Raw genomic sequence first — 25,193 nt, 5'->3', positions numbered from 1 at the left:
AGCAACTCTGCCATCACAAACGCGGGCTCGTCTCTGGACTCCTTTGCCAGTCTGCAGCATGAAAGCTTAGACCTGAGACAGCGCCATCTAGTGGAGGCGGAAGTATGCAATTCACAGCAGATCAGTGTACAGATTTGGCTTCCTGCTTTAATCCGAGGATATCACATGGAAGGTGTAGGCGGCTACACGATAACCGTCTGGACCTCCACCTCCCCTTCGTGTGAGGTTATGACAAACTCTCCAACCTGTTCCACGTCCTCGGGCGCTATTACTTCCTCCACAGGAGAAACTTCGTTAGCGAGTACTGCTCCGTCTCCAATGGCACAGGCCAGAGTCATTGCGACCTGCTCAGTCAGAGATTCTGGGGTAGCTATGGTTATAGTGTCTGTAGTGGGGACCTCCTCTATGCAGGGCTCAGTAGTGTCGTCCAGAGTCACATTTTGTACAATGATCTGCTGTCCTGGGCTGGCGTTGCTTACCAACTGCTGTACTACATTCAGAATATGGCCGTCCACCTGTATAGACATGAAGGCATGGAAAGAAAACATTGACAATATAGCAAAGACAAAGACTGCTGATATTATATCTGAATGCATACACCGCATCCTGGGAGTTTGTGGGGCTTACCGTTTAGTGCCATCACTTTCTGTAGGGCACCATCATTATAGCCGAAAATAGATGAACAGACTTGCAAGAAGAGGGGCATCCTATGACAAAGGCACACAACTCTAACAGGACCCACCATTGTACACAGTAGATTTTGGTGGGACCGGCCAACCATCCGATGTTTATGGGAGCATCTCAACTCAACTCTTTTGGCACCAGGGGAAAGAAGAATCATCCTATGTTCTCATGGGAGATAAGTCACCGGCCTGAGGGGTCTGGCAGCAGATTATTCCCCTGCGCTATTGACAGCACATGCATCCTCAGCTAAAACCCAGCCTGCATGTGTATATGGGGCCCACATCTATGTGTGGCCATCTTGACTGTTTGCACTGACTGAAAGGACATATCTAACATGTTACAGGGACTCACCTCCTGCGTTCCTGTACTCTGGAGCAGCTCAGCAGCCTCACTAGTTTCTATGTCTTCAGAAGTCTATAAGGAGGGAATGAAAAAAAAAAGACTGATTTAACTCAAAAAGTCATAATGTGGCCCATTCAAAATGTGGCAGCCATGAACAAGTGTTACCACCCGGCCGCTGCTAATAAAACTCCTTGATGGGTTTTAATGCAGATAAACCAATATATTTTTCTTCTCCTCACCTCGATAATATATTCCTGAGTGTCAGCGACTACTGAAGAAAACTCCACCAGCATAGTATGTGGTTCCTCAGAGGCAGTGGTGCTGCTCATGGTTTCTGAGCTATTGCTGTTTTCAGTTGCAGTATGCTCCGTCTGCTCTGCACCATGCTGGAGAATTACACAACCACCTGAAGTGAAGAAAAGCCATTACTTCTGGCCAATGGAATATAGATGCTGAACAGTTAATGTCCCCAAGCACGTAGATGTCCTTGCAAAGTAATGGTACTTTAAAGGGGTTGCCCGGGTTCAGAGCTTTTCATGCTACAATGCTCTCCTTTGCCCTGCACTAAATTGTGCAGGGCTAGGGTTTTTCTTCATTAGATCTGGTGACTTACCGGGTCTCTGCTAGGCGGATGCTTCTGTCTAACAGTGAGCCCAGTGACGTCACCGCCACTGATGGGCGGGATTCAGCGCTGCCCTAGCCTGTAAAACAGACTAGGGCAGAGCTAAAGCCCTAAAGCCGTGGTGACGTCACCATCAACACTGCTAGGTGGAAGCCTACACCTAGCAGTTTGATTCTCATATCAGAGGGGCTGTCTGGGTGAAAAAGGGGATATGTCCAAGTTTAATCCCATTAAGACATAGATTCCCCTTCGGGAACACCTTTTGTAGCAGTAGCCAAGGCTGCTGCTTTTCCCCTGACAGCAGATATTGGTCACCATATTCACCATATAGCACTCTGTACTAAACAAAGATAGGGCAGCCACCAGAATTTCTAATAAAGTCAATGCCTTAAAGGGGTTGCACACGATTTAAAAAATAAATAAAAAAAATAAAAAAACACACACACCATGGTTGCCTCCTTCTAATAACAGGTCTACACCTCTCCAGAGGTTGTGTGGTATTGCAACTCAGCCCCATCTGCTTCACCACAAAGCTGCAATACCAGACATGACGGACAGAGGTGGTGCGGAAAAGCAGACATTCACTTTTTAATCCTGGACAACCCCTTTAACACTGTGTCATGTCAAGCGTCATTATAAAGAGAAGTCAAATCTTGGGGTTCATGCACCCTGCTGTATTATAGTTCATTTTGTAAGGAGCTATCATAAGGCTACTATAGAGGTACATGAGCCCTCTATGGTTTCTCCATGTCACGCTCCATCAGACTCCTTAAAGGGCTTCTGTCGCTCCACTAAACTTTTTTTTTTTTGTCTCCTTAAAATCCTTATGCTGCGATTTCTCAATATATAATGCTATTACTCAGTTTGGTTCAGTAGTTATATAAAAAAACAGGACTTTTATAATATGCAAATTACCTCTCTAGCAGCAGGTAGGGCGGCTACTTGCTGCTAGCAGCCGCATCCTCCATTCATAATGACGCCCCCTCCTCATGTTGATTGACAGGACCAGCCAATGCGCTCGTCCTCTGACTGGCCCTGTCTGCGTTTTAAATCTCGCGCCGGTCTTCAGTTGGCGCAGGCGCACTGAGTGGAGTACGCTCGCTCGGCCGCTCCATCCTCAGTGCGCCTGCGCCGGGTGTGACGTCATCGGCGCAGGCGCACTGAGGATGGAGCGGCGGAGCGAGCGTCCTCCACTCAGTGCGCCTGCGCCAACTGAAGACCGGCGCGAGATTTAAAAGGCAGACAGGGACGAGCGCATTGGCTGGTCCTGTCAATCAACAGGAGGAGGGGGCGTCATTATGAATGGAGGATGCAGCTGCTAGAGAGGTAATTTGCATATTATAAAAGTCCGTTTTTTGATATAACTACTGAACCAAACGGAGTAATAGCCCTATATATTGAGAAATCGCAGCATAAGGATTTTGAGACAAAAAAAAAAAAAAAAAAAAGAAGAGTTTAGTGGAGTGACAGAAGCCCTTTAAGTACAAGGGTATGAGGAAGCAATGAATCAAGGTGAAATACAGGATTTACACTGTCTCATGGAGTCTAAACTGTGCAACTGTAATAATGCTGCTACCTATATAAATGTCACCTTTGGTTTTCATGTGGCGGTTGAGTGTTCCGTGTTCTGCAAATCCTCGGTCACATCTTGGACATTTGAAAGGTTTCTCGCCTGTGTGATGCCTAATATGCCGGATCAAGGAGCCCTTCTCCCTGAAGCTATGAGGGCAGTACTGACATACATAAGGCTTGTCCTCCATGTGGGTACGCAAGTGAACTTGCTGAGCGTTCTGTAACAAAAATAAAATTATGGATTTCTGCTAGACTATATACTTCGTCTATTTTTACTGTGCGACACATATGGCATACTAATGCGACATGCCATAAACGTCTGACTGTTCACATAGCCATTAGCTATACACATAGCTGGACTGAAGAGCTTGTAACCTGGTCAACCTCTGGCCCTCTCACCTTAGTCTTATATCTCTTTCCACATTTTGGGCAGGGGTATGGCCGGTCTTCAGAGTGCACCCTCATATGGCCTTTGACGTGAGCTACCGTTTTGTACATCTTCCCACATTCTCCACATTTGTATTTCCGAATATTGCCATGGGATTCCTGGTGCTTTTTCAGCATGTGAGCCTTTAAGAATTCCCGGCCGCACTGATCACAGCGAAACAGCTTGCAGCCTGCCAAGACAACCAGCAGCAATTCATTACTTGATCGTACCGCAGTGACTTTGCATCTCACAAGAAAAAGGCAAGACCCTTAGGAGTAGGAACCATCTAACGTATCAAATGACTAAACATTGTATTTATGTGACGGACGGATCAAGCTAATATGAAAACCATAAATGCCTCCATGGCATGCTGACAAGCCATTGTTTCTAGGCATGCCTGTACTTCCGACCAGTCCCCACTGCTGGTACGTGCTCCAACCACAAGCTATTATACCGTCACCCTTAGAACACAGTACCAAAGACTTCAGGTACAGCCACATCTGGAGCAAACAATGCAGATTTCCTTGAGGAAAATCAGCAGCATTTACAGTACAAGCGAAGAGGATGACATTTTAAAAATGTCATCCACATGCTTTGGAGAAAACCCCGAGCATAATATGACTGGCGCTGCAGGTTTCCAATCTGTAGCATGTCCATTTATGCTGCAGGTTTTACCCAAACCTTGGAAATGCATAGAGTCAAAGCAGTGGAAGACCCCACTGCAACCTGGTAGCTGCTGTGAAAGCCCATTTCAGGTGGGTTTTTTTTGCCACAGCGGATTGCAGCCCAAAATCCGCACAGGACTCCCTGTGTGCGGCCATACCCTTAGGATGCTTTTTCACTGGGTTTTACAGTGTTTGCCAGAAGCATGTGTCAGAATACTCTGCATACCTCTCATGGATGGCACTGCACAGGCGTATAGTGGAATCTGTTGTCAACAGGCTCACAAGAGGTTAAAAAACAAAAAACATACTTTTATTGGATGCCTCTGTACGTATATGGCAAACGGACACCGCAATACACAGTGTGAGGGCAGCCTAAGGGCATCAAAGTGATAAATCAAAGAAAACTTAATTCCTAGAGCATGCAGTCTTGAAAAATTGCCACAAAGACCAAAAGCACATTTGGCGCCTCTCTCTCCAACCAAGTTTAGGCTACTTTCACATCTGCGCTTTCCCTTTCCGCTATTGAGATCAGTCACAAGATCTCAATAGCGGTGGAAACCGCTTCCGATTTGTCCCCATTCATTGTCAATGGGGACAAAACTGAACTGAACGAAAGAGTGCACCAGAATGCATTCCGTTCCGTTTGGTTGCGTCCCCATTGCGGACAGAATAAGGCTGCAAGCAGCGTTTTTCTGTCCACGATGTGGTGCAGAGCAAGATGGATCAGTCATGACTCACAATGTAAGTCAATGGGGACAGATCCGTTTTCTCGGACACCATAAAAAACTGATCAGTCCCCCACTGACTTTCAATGGTGTTCATGATGAATCTGTCTTTGCTATTTTAAAGATAATACAACCGGATCCCTTCATAACGGATGCAGGCGGTTGTATTATCGTGACAGAAGAGTTTTTGCTGATCCATGACGGATCCAGCAAAACTGCTGGTGTGAAAGTAGCCTTAGTCTCAGAAAATCTTCCCCTTATTATATACTGTGTTTTAGATTTCTTAGTTTACCTTCATGCCCTTTCAGATGGACCTTCAAGGAGTTGCTACTTCTGTAGATTTCACCACATTGAGGACACTTGAAACCCTCTCCGTCCTTCAGTATACCATCTATCTATTTAAAAAGAGAACCAGATATCAAGGGATTTCATACTTTTATTATGCTCTGCAGCTTTTTACTATTGATGCCTCTGCACATAAAGAGGGGTGAAGACTATATGAATGATTATAGCTTTCCTGCCTTCATCGGCCCTGTATGTCAAAGAAACCTACTACCACATAGCTGCGGCTGTACAGTGATGGCAGCACCTCGAGGTCAGGAGACATGATCTGATATAGTTTACGGGAAAATCTCTACTCACCCCCGTTTGGAAAGCCACAGCTCGCACCTGGACATGAATTTCATGTAGTAAATTGCCTTTGTCGTCAGTTACGAGCTGGATCACTGGACTGCCATCCATTTCATCTGTTCCTAAATGTGACGTGACGTCTGTAGATACCAACACTGCAACGAGAGAGAAAAAAAAAAAAAAAATCACATTGGGATGGTGTAAATGCCATGCACATAAAAGGACTGAATTTCACCATTAAAAATAAAAAAATAATCACTATCGCCAATTGTAAAGACAATGACATACAAGCGTACAAGAAGCTTAAAGGGGTTTTCCCATCTGGATGTTTATGGCACATCGATCGATGCGGTTTCCACCTCTGGGACCGGCATCACACTGCCGTGCACGCTAGGCTCTCTCCATTCACTTCTAAGGAAGCTCCAACAATAGTCAGGAAGGGGTGCTCGGATATTTTCGGAAGTCCTGTAGAAGGGAGTGGATTGCATGCATGGCCTCCTCTCCATTCATGGTGGCATGAGATAGGGCCCAATTCTAGAGACAGCAGCAGGTCTAAAAGGTGGACAATTAAGAGATATTCCATGGATGGGCCATAATTGCCCAGATGGGAATACCCCTTTTACATTTTTTTGCTGTGAACAGACCTGAAGAGTTTTCATCGCGTTTGAGCACAATGCTATTCCCCAGGACGTGGCTGATCTTCTCTGTGCAGGGTGTGAGAGACCTCATATGCCTCGATAATGCCCCCGACTCACGGAAACTCTTCCCACACTTTGAACAGCTGTACGGGCGCTCGTCTGGTACGAATAGATTTTAAAAAAAATGTAAATTTTTTTTTTTTATAATAATGACTAGGACATAATTTCTGTAAGATGTAAATATAATATTACTATTCTCAGAATATCAAATCTATGAAATTGCTCTGTCAGCCGACTCATTCATTGAAGCTGCTATAAAGTGCAGACACTCTTCTGTCGCGTCTACACAGGAAATACAAGGAAGAAGTGTGTGTCTCCAATATGGCCGCCCCCAGGAAAGGTGTAGTATTAAACATTTCCAGCTGCTTTTTCTTAAAACTTTTGCTCTGTTTGGCTTCTGCAGCCTGTATATACTCTAATACACAGCAAGCTGCAGAATGGTGCCGGACTTTCTGATGGTTCGGCTCAAGCCTTTCTCCTTAGAGATCATTTGCTGAATTTTCATCAGATCCGGTTGTGAGACAGAGCGCATACATAGGCAGAGTACAGCATAACACCTCAATACATCACACGTCACTGACCGGGCTGTGGTCACGTGAGGCGCCTATTTGCTTTCCAATATCCCTTACCGGTGTGCCTCCTGATGTGGCGGATTAGAGAGCCCTTTGTCCTGAACGAATCTCCACATATCTTGCATTCAAAGTCTTTCTTGGTGCTATGGGTGAGCATGTGAGCTTTCAGAATAGTGCACTAGGCAGAAAAAGGAGGTCATTAAACAGGGATTCTCAAGACCACACTGAGATCATGCGAACCCCCCCCCCCCCCACACACACACTTACACTTTTAAAGGACTTTTCACACATCTGACAAACAAAGCGTCCTCTCTTGTCCACATTTATCTTCCCCATGGCAGCCTCGTCAGTATGCGCTGACATTTCAGAGGTTTCCTGCCATTCCACTTCCAATTCCTGAACATCAGTCTTCTGGCCACAGTCCATGCTGTCCTCCTCAGATATTGCTAGGATGACAAAATAAATGTAAGTGACGTTTAGTCTCTGGTTCATTTCAGACATTACTACAGGTTTAGGGCCTATTCAGACGGCCGTAGTGCTTTGCGGATCCGCAAAACACGGACCGCACATGGCCGCAACCATAATAGAAAGGGCCTATTCTTGTCTGCTATTGCAGAAAAGAATAGGACATGTTCTATCTTTTCCGTGGAGCCGCGGTCCCATTGAAATTAATGTGTTCTCACCTGTTCCGCCAAATTGCGGAACGGATGCGCACTCATTCATACAGCCGTCTGAATGAGCCCTTACTCTAAGTTTTCCACAGTAGACCAAGTGTTGGGAATAACTAGTATAATAGCTGGTAAGGTACCTATATCTGGAGCAGTGCTGATGTCCTCTTGCAAGGAGGTGGTCTCCACAATGACATGAGACATGTCCCCGTTATATTCTTCTATACACGGCACCACCTGCTGTTACAAATATTCATGAGATTTAGAACTTTGTATTTTCCACGGTAAAACATCAGACACATACACAGGAGCTGAGGGGTACTTACATTTAATGCAGTGCATTAGATTAGTATAATGTGAGAAACCCTCAGCTACTCTGCACCAGTGCAGAAATAGTTATCCATGACTACGGGACCAGTTTTACTAATTCAGTCTAACATTTAAACAGCGTAAACTAAGTGTAGACAGTCTAAAAAAATATGTGGTAAATTTAACACCGTTTTCACACTGGACAAACGTGCCGACTGAGCAACTTCCTGCTCGTCAGAGGTGAGAGCTGCATTTCCACGTAGCGATCACCTCCACTGCAATCGCTCGTCCTCATACAGATTGTTTCTGGGCAGCAGATCCCTGTTCACACAGTATGATGTGCTGCAGAAAAGATGATTTATGCAGATGAATGAGAGTTTGCTCATTCATCAGGTGATCAGCGGCACTTGTGTACGAGCCGAATATCGGTTGCAAGCATTGGATCACATTTGTTCCGGATAACTGGTCCAATAATGTCCCATGTAAAAGGGACCACTAGACTCTGATGGCCAGCTGTGCATGCATTTTAAAGAGGTTTTCCAGGTTCCAGATACTGATGACCTATCCTTCAAGTTGTTTCACATTTGCATGAAACTGATCCGGCCGGGAATAGCCTGCCGCATCTGTGAATACCGGGCGCTGCCGAGGTTCCGTCCGGCCTCATTCACTATAATAGGGACAGGCGGAGATCTGGCTGCAACCCAGAAAATAGGCCGACGAGCGACCGGACAAATACCGATGTGCGCAGCAGTTTTCGGCCGCCCGCCCACCCCTTGGCCTATTTTCTGGGTTGCGGATGGATCTCCGCAGCGCCTGGTAACAACAGATCCGGCAGGCTGTTCCCGGCCGGATCAGTTTCAACGCAAATGTGAAGCAAGCCTTAGGATAGGTCATTAATATTTGATTGGTTGCGTTCTGACAACTGACACCCCCACCAATCAGCTGCTCGGTGTCAGACCTCTGATATGAAATTGATGACCTATCCCAAGGAGAGATCAATATCTAGAGGCCGGCAGTTCTGTAGAGATCACTTCTCATCACATACTGAGTCCTTCCTGCACGGTCTGTACACACAATGCACTTTATGGCAAAGAATGGACAGATTATTAGTCTCCAGGAAGACTTGGAGCAGAGCCCATCCCCAGAGCTGCATACAGAGCCTTATCTCCGTCTATACACTCTCCCTTCCCCCACCTATTTTCCAGCACTACAGCAGACCCGTCCTCCCAGCAGTGTGCACAGTGTTTAAATCACTGCTTTGCTGCATCAGGAAATTTCAGCTTATTATCAGGGAAGCTGGAATATTGCAGGACAGATAAGTGTTTATATATAAATATAACAGTTTATTTATTTATTTCCATGTAATTATCTCTTTGCCCTGAGCCACATAAACTGACTGACACTTCCTATTCTGACACTTCTCAGCAGTCATCTCATTATCTTCCGAGGCAGGATTACAATGACAGGTAATACCTTTACATAGATAGCACAGGATTCACCATTCACCATGGGGGATGGACACAGCTTACCTACTGCCCTCCCTGCGACCTCAACACGGGTCACACAGCATGCCCACGTCACTCGCCCATAGAGGTCCATGTGGCCGCTGTAAAGAATCTCTCTGGACCGTTAGGGGTGATACATGCCCTTTAAGGGATTACCTCTTGGCTGCTGAGGGCTGACATGGAAGACGCGAGGTTCTGCTCCAGCTCCTGTTGGCAGACTTTTTGTATCTTGTGCTGGACAAACTCTTCCAAGCTCGTGAATTCCGCCTGACAGCGACCACATCGATGCACATCTTCACCTGGAACCAGCAAGAAAAAGATCAGAACGAGGATTCGGAAACCTACTAATCACTGCTAATTAAAGGGACTCTGTATTAGGAAACAACACTTTTTGTTTTAAAGGAAATGTGTGACCATAAACCAGACAGTGACAGATATGCTTTTTATTTTCCGATTACAGACTTTTTAATTCTACTTTCTGAACATGATTATGGGGGCGGCCATCTTGCCTGAGCTGTTCCTAAGACAATTGCTTTCCAGCAGCCCCATGGGCCGTAGACACAATGGTCAGGAGGGTCGCTTAGTGACTTCTATGGGAGAGATTTCTAGACATGCTCTGTGACCTGTGCAGAGGTCATTGTACGGGGAGGGAACAGATAAGCTTCGATAATCACTTATTGTGAATGGTAATTCCTGTCTTATCTATACACAGGGGTGATATCATTACAGGCAGGATTAGAATGACATATAAGCAGATAACTGCAGTAAGGTGACAAACAGGCAGTAGTATAGTTTTGTATATTCGGAAAGTTTATTCCTCCTTCCTGTTTTTGTAGCGCAATTTTTTTTCGCTTTGCCATAGAAATTGTGCGAAGATTTTGCCGCAGTTCGTTATATCTGTATGTTTTAATACTACAGGGACGGTTTGGAGTGGACACAGCCATTTTGGAATCGTTATCATTTTTCTAATAGATGATATCGTCCCATTGAGGACAGCGGTAAATGTTCCCACTTTTGTAGTTTTTATGTGGTGTTTTTGAGGGAAGGAGGTCAGTTTACCGCAATTTATATATTCTGTCAGGGGTACATCCGATATTCACTCCTCAATATTGATTGGTTATAACCTGATTTTCTTATATCCCATATGTAACGGATCACCTGGTACACCGACCGGGTACCTCCGTTGAATGAATGCTCCTAGTGCTTTCCGAGGACTCCAAGCACTCCACTTGACGCCGTACGCACTGCAGACCCCACGAACCGCCGAAGCTTGGTTGAGGTCTCACCGTCTCCTACCCACCCTGGACCTACGACAAGGCTCCAGGCTCCAGTGGGTGGACCTCTCCTAAAACCAGAGATCAGGAACAGCCCTTAAAAGAGCTAGTAGTTATAGCCAGGGGAGTATACACGTATAGCAATCCCCACACACATGAGACGAGGCTCTATGTTGAAGGTGAAACAGGAACTGACTGTACTTCACGTACAGCCTCTTTTATTCACAAACCAAAAACATAGTACTGCCCACAGGGGTTTGAAATACAACCAATCAGTAATTAACAACACATACAATGCAACTACAGCAACCAATCGTTCACGCCCCCAGAGGACCAGAATGAAGACTGGGACATAGGACAACATATCCCCACAATGCATCATGGTCTCCTCCCCTCTGTCTGGAGACAACCTGAGGAGCAATCCAATTATCTCTCAGAACAAAGGGAGATCGCCAATACACATGTAGATACAACAGGACAGACATCACCATTTAAACACACAATGGGACAATGGCACAATAGAAACACACCCAGCATTTTCCTCCCAAGCTGACAAGTTACAATTATTATAGATTGTTACAACTTTGTGAGTTTACATTGGCCATACATATAACTTACATTAATTCAAACAGTATAACGTGGGGACAAACCTATCCAAAATTCACTTGAATCGGTTCAGGGGTTTAAAAGTTAGTATATGGCCCATAATCCTGGGGCAAGAGGCCAGCAGCCAGTCCTCTCCAAAACCCAGTGGCGAGGTCGGTTTCGCCACACATCTCCCCCTCCCAGGGAAGACTAACCAGATACCTGACCTCACGGTCAGTACCTGAGTTAGTCTGGCAGTCCAACCACAACCCAATACTGGACCTGTTGAATCTTGGGGCCTGGCTCTGTTCTGTATGTCCCCAGCTGTTGAGTGGGCATCTGCTACTCCTCGCTTCCTTGTGGTTCTCCAGCTTGGAACTGTAGGTACTTGGTGGGCAGAGGCCGACTGCGCTCTGCCCAGATGCCAGCTCTTCCGCTGGGGTAGCCTGTGGGAAGTCCGGCTCTGGAGAAGAGGATAGGGGAGGGCAGAGGCCGACTGCGCTCTGCCCAGATGCCAGCTCTTCCGCTGGGGTAGCCTGTGGGAAGTCCGGCTCTGGAGAAGAGGATAGGGGAGGGCAGAGGCCGACTGCGCTCTGCCCAGATGCCAGCGCTTCCGCTGGGGTAGCCTGTGGGAAGTCCGGCTCTGGAGAAGAGGATAGGGGAGGGCAGAGGCCGACTGTGCTCTGCCCAGATGCCAGCGCTTCCACTGGGGTAGCCTGTGGAAAGTCAGCCTCTGGAGAAGAGGATAGGGGAGGGCAGAGGCTGACTGCGCTCTGCCCAGATGCCAGCTCTTCCGCTGGGATGTGGTCAGGGAATCCTATCCCCAGGACCTTGTTGCAGATCGGCTGTGGAGAGGAGGAATCGCTTACCTCCTCCTCCTGGCATTCCTGCAGGGTTGGTGGGGGATCTGAACCGGCCGTCCAGCATCCCGGTAGGCCTGGTGCAGAGACCGCGGTCCCATCTGCACCATCGGAGTTAGGGGTGCTGTCCCCCTCCTCCTCCTGGTATCCCTGCGGAGATGGCTGGAGATCTGGACCGACCGTCCAGCATCTCTGTAGGACTGGTAGAGAGACCTCGGTCCCATCTCCACCTGCCATCTGTGGGTCCTCCCAGGACCAGTCTGTGAGGTCCCTCAACATTTGCGAGTAAGGACCACCTGCGTCCACACCTGGCAACTCCGGCTGCTGTTGAGGGTCTGGGCCAGCTGCCCAGCATCCCGGTGGAGAGACCTCGGTCCCGTCTCCCCCTGCCTGTTGTGGTTCCTCACAGGACCAGTTTATGAGGACTTCTACCTCTGTAGCTGGTACTGAAGCAGGGGATACTTCAGTCGGGTCTTCCCAGCTGTAGGGTTGTAGGTCTGGGACTGCCACCCAGCTCTCTGGCAGTGTATATTGGGACCGAATTGAGCTGAAGAAGTATTGGTAGTCCTGCTCCAGCTCCCACTCCTTTGTCACTAGAGATGCCAGGTCTTGTCTCACCTCTCTCGCTGTAGCCCAATCATGCATAGCCTCCCTGTAGTCATAGATATCCCAGAACCGGGACGCTCCAGCATCTCCGAACTCCGGTTCTGCGAAGGCCTCAAACAACAGGCCAGGGCCATCAGAATTCTCACCCTCGGGTCTGTCGTGCTCAGCCATCCAGGGGGAGTGCCGAATCACATACCACCAGAGTGCCTGGTAGGCGTCATCTAGCCAAAGCTCCTTCCATACCAGGCTCTCCAGTTCTGTCACCCACTCATTCAGGGGCTTCTCTCCCAGAAGGGGCATTCGCAGGGCCACTCGCATCCGCAACTGCTGTTCCTCACTGGGGAGACACTCGCCCCGCCGCCGCTGGGCATTTTCCAGGGCATCATACCAGACGCCTTTCCGGACTGCATCCCTCCAGTCCGGGTCATCCTCATCCTCGTAGTGGAACGCTGTTTGAAGACTAGCCGATTCCATCCTGCTGTAGCCAGGGGCGCTGTACGGATACTAGCGTTACCCTCAATTTAGTAAATCCACGAACGGTGTCTCCGAGCTGCTTCTCCTCACACTAGGACGCCATCCCACTGCTTGCCACCAATGTAACGGATCACCTGGTACACCGACCGGGTACCTCCGTTGAATGAATGCTCCTAGTGCTTTCCGAGGACTCCAAGCACTCCACTTGACGCCGTACGCACTGCAGACCCCACGAACCGCCGAAGCTTGGTTGAGGTCTCACCGTCTCCTACCCACCCTGGACCTACGACAAGGCTCCAGGCTCCAGTGGGTGGACCTCTCCTAAAACCAGAGATCAGGAACAGCCCTTAAAAGAGCTAGTAGTTATAGCCAGGGGAGTATACACGTATAGCAATCCCCACACACATGAGACGAGGCTCTATGTTGAAGGTGAAACAGGAACTGACTGTACTTCACGTACAGCCTCTTTTATTCACAAACCAAAAACATAGTACTGCCCACAGGGGTTTGAAATACAACCAATCAGTAATTAACAACACATACAATGCAACTACAGCAACCAATCGTTCACGCCCCCAGAGGACCAGAATGAAGACTGGGACATAGGACAACATATCCCCACAATGCATCATGGTCTCCTCCCCTCTGTCTGGAGACAACCTGAGGAGCAATCCAATTATCTCTCAGAACAAAGGGAGATCGCCAATACACATGTAGATACAACAGGACAGACATCACCATTTAAACACACAATGGGACAATGGCACAATAGAAACACACCCAGCATTTTCCTCCCAAGCTGACAAGTTACAATTATTATAGATTGTTACAACTTTGTGAGTTTACATTGGCCATACATATAACTTACATTAATTCAAACAGTATAACGTGGGGACAAACCTATCCAAAATTCACTTGAATCGGTTCAGGGGTTTAAAAGTTAGTATATGGCCCATAATCCTGGGGCAAGAGGCCAGCAGCCAGTCCTCTCCAAAACCCAGTGGCGAGGTCGGTTTCGCCACACCATAGTCCGGAGCAGCGTCCCATAATCTCTCTAGGAGGATGAGGTTACAGTGACTGACAGGATTACACTGCCGACAATAGCAGAGCGGGGTGGGGGAGATCACAGGATTAGTGGGCACTGCCACGCGAGAGGGAAAGTCACCACTGCTCTGCACCAACAACAAAGTCTTATAGGGGTCAGCAACCTACGGCACGCCAGCTGCTGTGAAACTACTACTCCCAGCATTCACACCTACTCAGTTGTTCTCGGAACTCCAATAGAAGTGAAAGGAACACGCTGGGAGTGGTAGTTTCACAACAGCTGGAGGCTGCGGATTGTGAATTTTCCGGTGCCCACTGACTGCTTACATATTAGATAAATGTCAGACGACCCGGCTGTCCGTCTAATGCAGCCGGGTCCTCGGGACCCACCTACCGGTCAGGATTTGAGGATATCCCACAGAATGAATAGCTGTGGCAAGTCCTGATGCATGGACACTAATTATATCACCTGCTCAATACTAATGAAATCCTAAAAACATGACTGGTAGGTGGGTGCTGAGGACCGGAGTTGAAAAACCCTTATCTAACGTGTCCGGAGACAGCAGAGGTTAGGGAGATCAGGATCCGGCAGATCCTGATCTGATTTCAACATGCCCAATCCTTTAGTTCTCGGGGACAAACTGCCGGAGGTGTCTGGCAGCAGCTTTCACCCCTCTCCTCAGGCAGGGTCAAGAATACCGTAGTGCAACACAAAATACTGCCCCAGCAGAACCAAATACCACATTGCAGCAAAAAATGATGATTACTTACCGGTAATTTGATTTCCCAGAGCCCATGACAGCACCACGAGAGAGGATCCCCCCCCCCCCCTTACAGAAAGGAAACCTGCAGAATAAAAGGGTGGACACGCTCCTGCCAATTCAATGTTATATCCAAGCATCGGAGGAAGTCCGCCAACATACTGTTAGATGATTAATCATAGCATTTTATTTTATTATGCAACACCCGTGTAAATAAGAGAATCAACAGAACCCAATAGAGAGGGAATAGAAGGGTGCTGTCATGGGCTCTGGAAAATCTAATTACCGGTAAGTAATCATCATTTTTCCCTTCACCCATGACAGCACCACAAGAGAATTACCAGAGGAATATTCAGGGTGGGAGAGTAGAAAGAAGCACTTTTTCCCCCAAAGGAAGATCCTGAAGGAGAGGAGCTCAAATCAGGACGATCGTGTTTAAAAAAGGTTGAAGGAGAAGACCACAGGTGGCTGCTCTGCAAATATCCTCTATGGGAACCGAGGATCCTTCTGCCCAGGGGGTAGCCACTGCCCTGGTATAGTGCACCTTAAGACCCGTTGGAGGAGATAACACAGAGACGAAAGATAAGACAAGGAAATAGCCGAAACAATCCACCTAGCAATAGAACTTTCAGAAGCTGCCTTACCCCTATTCACTCCTTGAAAGAGTATAAAGAGTGAAGACGATTTGCGCCAATCTTTAGTGCGAGATAGATAGTTAAGCAAGGCCCTTCTGACGTCTAGACAGTGAAGGGATCTCTCTTCTTCAGACCCAGGATTTTTAAAACAGGTTAGGAAGAATAATTTCCTGTGACCTATGAACTTTAGAAACGACTTTTGGAAGAAAAGCCGGATCAGGACGTATCAAAACCTTGTCCTCTAAAATTGTGGTATAAGGAGGATTGATGGAAATGGCCTGAATCTCATTAATCCTGCGAGCAGATGTTAAAGCTATTAGGAGACATAACTTCAAGTTAAGACGTTTAATAAAGCTGGTCTCTATAGGTTCAAATGGAGGACGAGTTAGGGCCTTTAAAACTAGGTTTAAATCCCGAGGAGGAGGTCTAACTGAAACCGTTGGGGTAGATCTGTCTACCGCTCTAAACAACCTTGATACCCACGGGCATCCTGCGATGTCCTGATTAAACAGGGCCGACAGAGCAGAGACATGCATTTTTAAGGTATTACCTGCTAGTCCCAGATCTAGTCCCTTCTGAAGGAACTCCAATATTAGATGGATGGGAGCAGAAGATGGAATATCATTGATCTGGATATGCCCAAAATAAAAAATTTCTGCCACACTCTAGCATAGATAGCTAGCATTACTTTTTTTCTACTCTTAAAAGGGAACCTGTCACCGGGATTTTGGGTATAGAGCTGAGGACATGGGTTGCTAGATGGCCGCTAGCACATCCGCCATATCCAGTCGCCATAGCTCTGTGTGCTTTTATTGTGTATAAAAACCGATTTAATACATATGCAAATTAACCTGAGATGATTCAGAGCTTGAAAATATGACTTCTCTGGTCACACAAGTAAGATATGACTCTTTTATGTTAATTTGCATATTTATCAAATCGGGTTTTTTTTACACAATAAAAGCACACAGAGCTATGGGGACTGGATATTGCAGATCTGCTAGCAGCCATCTAGCAGCCCATGTCCTCAGCTCTATACCCAAAATCCTGGTGACAGGTTCCCTTTAAGAGGAGTTCAGATCAAGGCATCGGAGAATCCTTTCATCTCTAACCCTGGGTTCAGACCTGAGCGTTCTGAAACGAGCGCTCTGTATGCGCGATTGTACCGGCGTTTACAATCGCGCATACAGAGACAAGCGAACGCCCATTGTCACGCGTTCCCGAAAGTCTATGTACGGGAACGCGCGACAAACGCTCAAAAAAAAGCTCAAGTACTTGTTTGAGCGTCGGGCGTTTTACAGCGCGATCGTACGCGCTGTAAAACGCCTAGGTGAGAACCATTCCCATAGGGAATCATTGGTTCTTGCCTGTTGTGCGTTTTACAGCGCGTAGGAACGCGCTGTAAAACGCTCAGGTCTGAACTAGAGTTGTTGCGATACCAAATTTTTGATTCGGTTTCGATACCATTCGATACCACGCGAAAAAAATAAACAAAAAAAGCCACGTGCATTCCTCATTTTTAAAAATGGCGAATCGCGCAGTTTTTATTTTATTTTTTCTGTTCCGGCATTCACCACCTAGATTTTTTTTTTATATTTTAATAGTTTGGACTTTTCTGACGTGGAGATGTAATATGTTTATTTATATATTTTATATGTGAAATTGGGAAAAGGGGGGTGATTTATACTTCATATTTTAGTGTTGTTTTTTTTTTCACTTTTTATTTAATAACTATTTCCCCCCTTAGGGGCTAGAACCTGGGATCTTTCATCCCTTTTCCTATTCACCCTGATAGATCTCTATCAGGGTGAATAGGACTCCACACTGTCCCTGCTGCTCTGTGCTTTGTGCACACAGCATCAGGGATGTTACCATGGCAACCAGGGCTTCTGTAGCGTCCTGGCTGCCATGGTAACCGATCGGAGCCCCAGGCTTACACAGCTGGGGCTCCGATCAGAAGCTGCCACTGCACCACCAATGAGGGGGAGTGGAGAGGTCCCTGTGGCCACTGCCACCAATGATTTTAATACTGGAGGGTTGAGAGGGGCCGGCGCACTGTGCCACCAATGATTTTAATGGGATGGGGGGATTGAGGGGGGGGGGCACACTGCACCACCAATGATTTTACCCCTTTATACAGGAGGCGGGTACTAGCAGATCAGCGGCAGTTAACTGCCGCTGATCGCAGCTCCCTGTCAGGGGCAGGGTGCCGGCAATGCGATTCTGCTGCCGGCACCCGCCTCCTGTATTAGTTAAAGACTGACTACTGTATATGAGTCCAGACTTTCACTATTAGGCCACACAGAGCGGCGCCCAGCGATGTCTCAGCACTAACCATTTAGTCCTGGGCGCCGCTCCGTTCGCCCGCAGTGCCCCATTACTGTCTCCTCTCCTGCTCCACATGCTGCTGATTACTATCGGAGCGATGGGAGGAGACATCAGCTTCACTAGTGGGCGTTCCTTCTCACTGGCTGTAGCGCTGTCCAATCGCAGCGCAGGGAAAAGGAACGCCCACTAGTGAAGCTGATGTCTCCTCCCATCGCTCCGATAGTAATCCTATCATTGGTGGCGCAGTGCGCCCGCCCCTCTCTTCTCATTGCCGCCCCTCCTCCACCCCCTCTCTTCTCATTGCCGCCCCTCCTCCGCCCCTCTCTTCTCATTGGTGGCAGCGGCAGCAGCACAGGGGGAGGGAGGACAGCTTCCTTCTCCCCGTGCTGCTGAGAGAGAACATGAGCGCGCCGATAGCAGCGCGCTCATGTTCAGAGATACTAGACTGCGCAGAAGCGCAGCCCAGTATCGAAAAAACGGAAATCCCGGTATCGTATCGATACCGGGACAAAAGTATCGATTGGGTATCGAAATTTCGATACCCGCAACAACCCTAGTCTGAACCCAGGGTAACAGGTACCTTTCAAGTTCCAAGCAGTTAGGTGGAGATTTTATGTCTGGATAAACCAATGGACCCTGGCTCAACAGACCCTGAATCCGAGATTGACATGATCCGGAGCCACATGAACCAAGACCTTCTTGGCCTAAAGGAGCAATGAGGATAACTCTCGCCCAGTCTTCCTGATTTTTCGTAATACACGACGAATTAAAAAGGGATAAGGAGGAAAGGCGTAGGCCAGGGGAAATTTCCATTCCTGTACCAGGGCATCTATCCCACAAGGGGATCCTGTTGGATCTAGGGAGAATATTTTTTTGAATTTTCTTGTTTTGGTAAGAAGCAAACAGATCTATGTCTGGCTGTCCCCAGAGGGCCGTTAGCTTCTTGAAAATGGATTGGTCTAAAGTCCATTCTCCCTGAGAGAGAGGGTGACGACTGAGAAAGTCAGCCTGTCTGTTTTCCACGCCCCTGATATGTACCGCCGATATCGACGCACATTCTTTTTCTGCCAGTAAGAGGATTTTCTGGGCTTCCTGCATTAGAGTTCTGCACCTTGTGCCCCCGTTTGTTTAGGTACGAGACTACTGTCCTGTTGTCAGTCATAATTCTTAGATTTTTTTCCTCTTACTCTTGGAAGAACAGAACTTATCGCTAGGCGTACAGCCTTTAGTTCCTTTGGGTTGGAGGACCCCCTTTTTTGGATACTCCCCCAATGACCCTGAAGGGAGACCTCCTGAATGTGAGCACCCCATCCCCAGGTACTCGCGTCCGTAGTTAGGCAAATTAGGTCTTCCAGTTTCCACGGAACTCCCTGAATTAGATTTCCCATCTCCAGCCACCATGTCAAGCTTTGGAGTTTGATCTGAAATTCTTATTTTTGCATCTAGGGAGTCGTTTTTCTCCCAGCGAGACAGGATTTCCCACTGGGTGGAGTTGAGTGGAGTGGTGCCCATCGTACTGGTGGAATACAAGATGTGAGGGATCCCAGGATAGACATTCCTTCTTGTGATCACCGGATTTCTGATCAGGTGTCTGATTTTTTTTCCATTTCCTGGATGAGAATCACTTTTTCCAAAACAGCTCTGGCAGGAGGAATCTAATATCAATCCCAGAAAAGACCGTCTTCTGGTAGGATGTGGTCTTGATTTTTCCAGGTTTAAAATACATCCTAAACTGCTCAGGGTTTCACCAGGCAGCTACTGCTCTTTCGCAGGCATATACTGTTTTCCCTACAATTAAAATATCATCCAGGTACGGTATAAAAAGAAAATCCCTCTCCCTTATATGAGCCGCCATCTCTGCGATAATTTTTGTAAAAACTCTTGGGACCGTGGACAGGCCAAAAACGGGAGAGCCTGAAACTGAAAATGCCGTAACTGACCCCTCATTCTGACTGCGACCCTTAGGAATTTTTGATGCCCTGCAAAAATTGGAACGTGTTAATATGCATCTGAGATCGAGTACTGCCATGAAACAGAGGAGAAAGTAGGTTTAGGACCGATTTTAGAGTTTCCATTTTTAACTTTTTGATCTGTAGGAAATTATTTAATTTCTTTAAGTTTAATATTGTTTTGAATGAGTCATCTGTTTTTTTGTTTTTTTTCTTACTAAAAACAGGGGGGGAATAAACCCCTCGCCTTTGTCCTCCTTTGCTACCGGGACTAAAACTGATTTTTTTTTACAAATTCTAGAACCTCGCTTTCCATGGCAGAAATTCCTAGAGCCGAGGCCTGATCTTTAGTAGTTAAGAATCTTACTGGAGGGGCCAGACGGAATTCTAATTTTAACCTATAGAGAATAGGGTCTAGAATCCATGAACTTGAAGAAATTTGGGACCAGGCTGGAAAGAAATTTTTTGTAATCTGCCCCCCACCTGACTTCTGGCGTCATTGCTGATCCGGTTTCTTTTTGTCTCTAAAGGACTGATTGAAGAAATAACTTCTACCTCCCCTTTGGTTCCAGAACCGGACTTCCCCGGACTTTTTATCTGTTCCTTGATTACTTCTGAAGGGGCGAAAGGAACGGTTAAACCTATTCTTAGAGGGAATTTTTTTCTTTTTATCCACAGCCTTATCTAATAAGTCGTCAAGAGTTGGCCCAAAAAGGTACTCCCCTTCACAGGGGACACCACATAGTTTGTTCTTAGACGGGAGGTCTCCAACCCAATTCTTTAACCAAGGCGCTCTTCGTGCTGAATTTGACAAGGTGGCAGCTGAGGCATCTGCCAAGAAGTCAGCTGCTTGTTTTTTTTATTGTTGGCAGGGATGCTAATATTTCCTCCCTGGGGCATCTATTTTTTAGCAGTACATGTAGAAGCTATACTTGGTATTAAGGAGGAAGTAGATGCCTCCCAAGTCACTTTTAAAAAGGTATCGGCTTTCTTATCTAATGGGTCCTTCAATATACCCATGTCATCAAAGGGAAGGGCCGTCTTTCTGGATACTTTAGCGATGGCCACATCTATCCTGGGCGCTTTACCCCATGTAGTACAATCCTCCTCTTTAAAGGGATGTTTACGCTTGAGATTTTTTGAGATGTGAACCTTCCCGTTAGGTTTTCTCCATTTTCCTTTAATTAAGGCAGAAACATTTTTATGGCCCGGGAAGGTGCTGTGGTGTCTGGATTCTAGTCCCCCAAACCTAATATCCTGTATAGACCGGGGCTCTTTTGTCTCCTCAATGCCCATAGTCGAACGTACAGCTTTCAGGAGTTTTTCCGTATCTTCTATGGTCTACCACTGATGTCACCCTCTTCAGAGGAAGAAAGGGATGAATCGTCAGAATGTCCAAATAAAGGTGAGTGCGCCTCCTCCTCCTCAGATAAGAAATTGTCCGATGCCGGCTCATGGCGTCTCTCTAGGATCTTTCTCCCCCAAGACTTTTTTAGACGACATAACCTCCGATCTGACTAGCATCTGGAGACATTGATAAAATGATGGCCATTCTTCTGCCACTGTCTTATCAACAAAGGACTGACACATTTTCTTTTTCCAATCAGAAAACAACCCAGCTTTACACAGAGCACATTCCTTATTCTTCTTCGATACAGAAAATACCTCAGTACAAGTGTATCAGCAGAAGGAAGCATAATATAACGGCCAGAACACCCACCCCCTCAGAGGTACCGAGGGGCTGCAGACTCCTCAGTACGTTTGTCCTCCTCCATGTTTCTGTTTGCCGGCCGCCAAAGCGCTGCTTTTAGGACGCCGACATTCAGCCAATAGCGCGCTCCTGGATGACGTCACGCCCGAGGCAGCGCGCCGATCACGTGACGCCTAATGCTTCCCTCGGCCTTGTCTCTGCCGAGGACAGTGTTCCGAGGACAGCCATACAGTTGAATTCAATGCCTAAGAAGCTAATGCTGAGAGCATCAGATTGTTATGTACCTGGCCAGCGGGGGAAAGGGGGGGGGGGGCGGCCCTGGACATCGGCCCACCTGGAAATTTCCTTCTAGGGTCTATGGCCAATCCGTCCCTGCCTGGCCTTGTATTAAGCGGATGGCTATCCATCTGAACAGCTGCCATGTGATACTTTATGGCCGGTTTCCCCAGGACAAATCGTCTGTTCTGCCAGGAGTGGGATCGGTGACGATCAGCTGAAAGGGGTTGTCTCTGCCAATCAGATACATGGAAAGGGTTAATGTGGTGGCACCTCCAGCTCTTTAAAGGTGTCATGCAGTAAATTATACAGATGACCTACCCTCGGGGTAACTCATCAATATCAGAACGAGGGGGGGTCCGACACCCTGGACCTCCGCTGATCAGCTGTTAGAAGAGTCCGGCGCTCTGTGTATAGATAAGACAGGATCCACCATTCACAATAGGGGGGTGTCAGAGCTCATCTATTCCCTCCCTGTACAATGACCTCTGCACAGTTTACAGGTGTAGAAGACAATGAGGTCCCCTCCTGACCGTTGTGTCTAGGACCCATGGGGCTGCCGTAAAACTATTTTCTTAATGGGGTTTCCAGAGTTTGACCTGTCCTCCGATGTCTTCTCAAACAGCTGATCGGCTGGGTGGTCTTGGTGTCGGACCCTCACCGATCAGATATTGATGATCTGTTCAGTACACAGAATAAAAGAACTTGTGTCACTCTGTGGTTTAACTGGCAGATAAAAATGTTAGTGGCACATTCCCTTTTTTTGGGGGGTGTCACTCAGTTTTTAAAAAACTTTTAATACTTTTAATTTTTTGTAACCATGCACATAAAAATAAAAATTCTAACTAACACCCCCATCATCCCGGCTTTACACCGGCGGACTCAGTCAGCAGCCGCCCAGACTGGACGTTATCACAGGTCGCAGCATTAGGGGAGTGAGTGACGGCTCCATTGTGCTGCGGGGGAGGGGGGACACGAATGTGCCAGAGACAATAAGATGACCCTCCTGATAACATCCACACTGCACAGAGGGAGATAGGCCAAAGCGTCAGCCTATTGTGTGGGGACGTCGCCGCTTATCTCTATACAGGGGTTTACAGGAAAGATGGCGGCCGCCCGAAAATCAAAGACTTTAAAGGAAACGTGTGAACAAAAATCTTATCTGTCCGCTAAAGCAGGGACACATCCCTGCAGGTTTATTTATTCTGTTTTCTGACAGGATTATGGGGGCGGCCATCTTGCCTGAGCCTCTCTTAACAGCATTTAAAAAATTGCTTTACGGCAGCACCATGGGGCTACAGACACAATGGGAGAGTTTTCGGGGCATGCTCTGTGATCTGTGCAGAGGTCATTGTGCAGGGAGTATAGAGATCAGCTCTGACAATCACCTACTGTGAGATGGAGGATCCTGTCTTATCTATACACAGAGGTGATATCATCACAGGCAGGATTAGAACGACAGATAAGCAGATAACTGCAGTAAAGTGATCAAGAAGTGGCGCCTATTATTCTAAGCGACCAGTGCGAATACTGCAGGATTTTATGTTTTTTGTTTAAATGTATATATTGACATTAATTGAAAATTAAAAATAACATTAAAAAAAATTCTTTAAAAACGTGTTAAACATAAAAATGTGATTTAAACAATAGGTTATTTTCTGATGACACATCCCCTTTAAAGGGGTTGTCTCATCATGGACAATGGGGGGGATATCGCTAGGATATGCCCCCATTGTCTTATAGGTGCGGGTCCCACACCTATATCGAGAACGGAGCCCCAAAAGTGAAGGAGGGCGCACTGCGCATTTACGTCGCTCCCATTCACTTCTATGGGGAGCCGGCTTGGTGGTGGCCGGACCGGAGTCCTCCAGCCACCACCTTGCGGGGCTCCGTTCTTGATATAGGTGCTCGTCCCAGGGGTGGGACCCGCACCTATAAGACAATAGGGGCATAGCCTAGCGATATGCCCCCATTGTCCATGATGAGACAACCCCTTTAACACTGCCTTTAAGGTGGGAGGCACAGCCCCTGGGTGCCCCAATCCATGATGCTGCAGCGGTTGCAAAACTACAAATCCCAGCATGCCCTGACAGCCACAGGATGTCAGGGCATGCTGAGAGTTGTTCTTTTGCAAACAGCTAGAGAGACCTGGCAGAGACATGGAACCCCCTTACTGGGACCAGCTAGGGGTTCCACTGGTCACAAATCAAAATCAATATTACAACACACAACATAGGCTGCACAAGCCTGAAGACAACGATCATTTATACGGACCTCGTCAAGGGGGGGGGGGGGGTGTCCCCTTGACGCGGACCTCATAAAAGGGGACCCTCCCCTTGACGCGGACCTCATAAAGGGGACCTGCCCTTGACGCGGACCTCATAAAGGGGAGCCCCCCCCTTAAAGCAGACCTCATAAAGGAGAGCCCCCCCCCCCCTTAAAGCAGACCTCATAAAGGAGAGCCCCCCCCCCTTGACGCGGACCTCATAAAGGGGTGCCCCCACACCTTTATTAACTGATGCTGGGACCTTTAAGACCGGTCAGAGAAAGGGCATCTTACTCTTGACACCAGTCGGGGTTCCACCAGTCAAGACACCCCCACAAATCAGAAAGCAATGCAATATCCCAACACCCCCTTGACGTCTGATCCCTGCACATGACCTGCAGCTGCTGGGAATGATGGGAGTTGTAGTTCCCTAACCACCAGAAGCAGAGTGTAAGCTCTTGCAGGCAGGGTCCTCTCTCTTGCACCAATACTTGTCTTGTTCGCGCTTACTGGATGGACTGAAGGGCGCTATAATAATAACAATAATAATAATAATAAATATTAGGAGGATCCCTTTAAGGTGGCTAGAGGGTGCATCCCCCTTCTTAATCCTGCTCTCTGAGGGGTGTCTATACCTCCCTATGTAATACTCACCTGCTGCAGATATGTTACATGTATGTAGTAACGCCCCTCCTCCCAGGCACACACGTGCACTTGTTATGACAGAGGACAGGGCAGAGCCGCGCAGCCCGATCAGTGCCGGGGAGCGCACAGCCCCAGTCGCACACTCACCTTCCTCCTTAAAGTGGCTGATGAGGGGCACCACAGGCAGGCAGGGGAGAACCAGACCGCTGGGAACAGTCACCGTCTCTCCCACCCCCGGCTCCAGCTCCGAGCTCATCCCAGCCAGGACTTCTCCTCCTCTGTCGCAACGAAAGAGCGCACGGCGGCTGCAACACAACACAAAATGGCGACTTTACGACCGTGTCGTCATAACAACGGAGC

At 47.6% G+C, this 25,193-nt stretch overlaps 1 protein-coding gene across 4 annotated transcripts; it reads right to left on the bottom strand.

Moving 5' to 3' along the window:
• Positions 1–159: 159 nt before the first annotated feature.
• On the bottom strand, positions 160–25,193 carry E4F1 (E4F transcription factor 1). 4 transcript variants are annotated; one of them, XM_040440354.1, is made up of 13 exons: positions 24,981–25,193; positions 9,576–9,718; positions 7,746–7,845; positions 7,205–7,383; positions 6,995–7,115; positions 6,312–6,464; positions 5,707–5,822; positions 5,330–5,432; positions 3,620–3,837; positions 3,240–3,438; positions 1,266–1,432; positions 1,036–1,098; positions 160–515 (listed from the first exon to the last, which is right to left on the bottom strand). In XM_040440354.1, exons 1-13 carry the CDS (start codon positions 25,087–25,089, stop codon positions 183–185), a joined length of 2,004 nt encoding a protein of 667 aa, XP_040296288.1. In that variant the 5' UTR covers positions 25,090–25,193; the 3' UTR covers positions 160–182. The 4 variants fall into 4 exon arrangements, with proteins under 4 accessions (XP_040296288.1, XP_040296287.1, XP_040296286.1 ...); XM_040440353.1 differs by having other exon boundaries at positions 5,680–5,822; positions 7,746–7,842; XM_040440352.1 differs by having other exon boundaries at positions 5,680–5,822; positions 24,981–25,192.

Source organism: Bufo bufo, chromosome 7 (assembly GCF_905171765.1).
Source record: "Bufo bufo chromosome 7, aBufBuf1.1, whole genome shotgun sequence".
NCBI classification, from domain to species: Eukaryota; Metazoa; Chordata; class Amphibia; order Anura; family Bufonidae; genus Bufo; species Bufo bufo.
The sequence above is the reverse complement of the archived record's forward strand: the minus strand, read 5'-3'. Positions and strand labels throughout refer to the sequence as shown.

Coding starts and splice junctions, on each gene's coding strand:
- E4F1 (XM_040440352.1), bottom strand. CDS start 25,089: ATGAGCTCGGAGCTGGAGCCGGGGGTGGGAGAGACGGTGACTGTTCCC. Junction 7,116..7,204: donor GTGAAAAGTCCTTTAAAAGT/GTAAGTGTGTGT, acceptor TTTTCTGCCTAG/TGCACTATTCTGAAAGCTCA. Junction 5,823..6,311: donor ACGCGATGAAAACTCTTCAG/GTCTGTTCACAG, acceptor CTCTCGTTGCAG/TGTTGGTATCTACAGACGTC.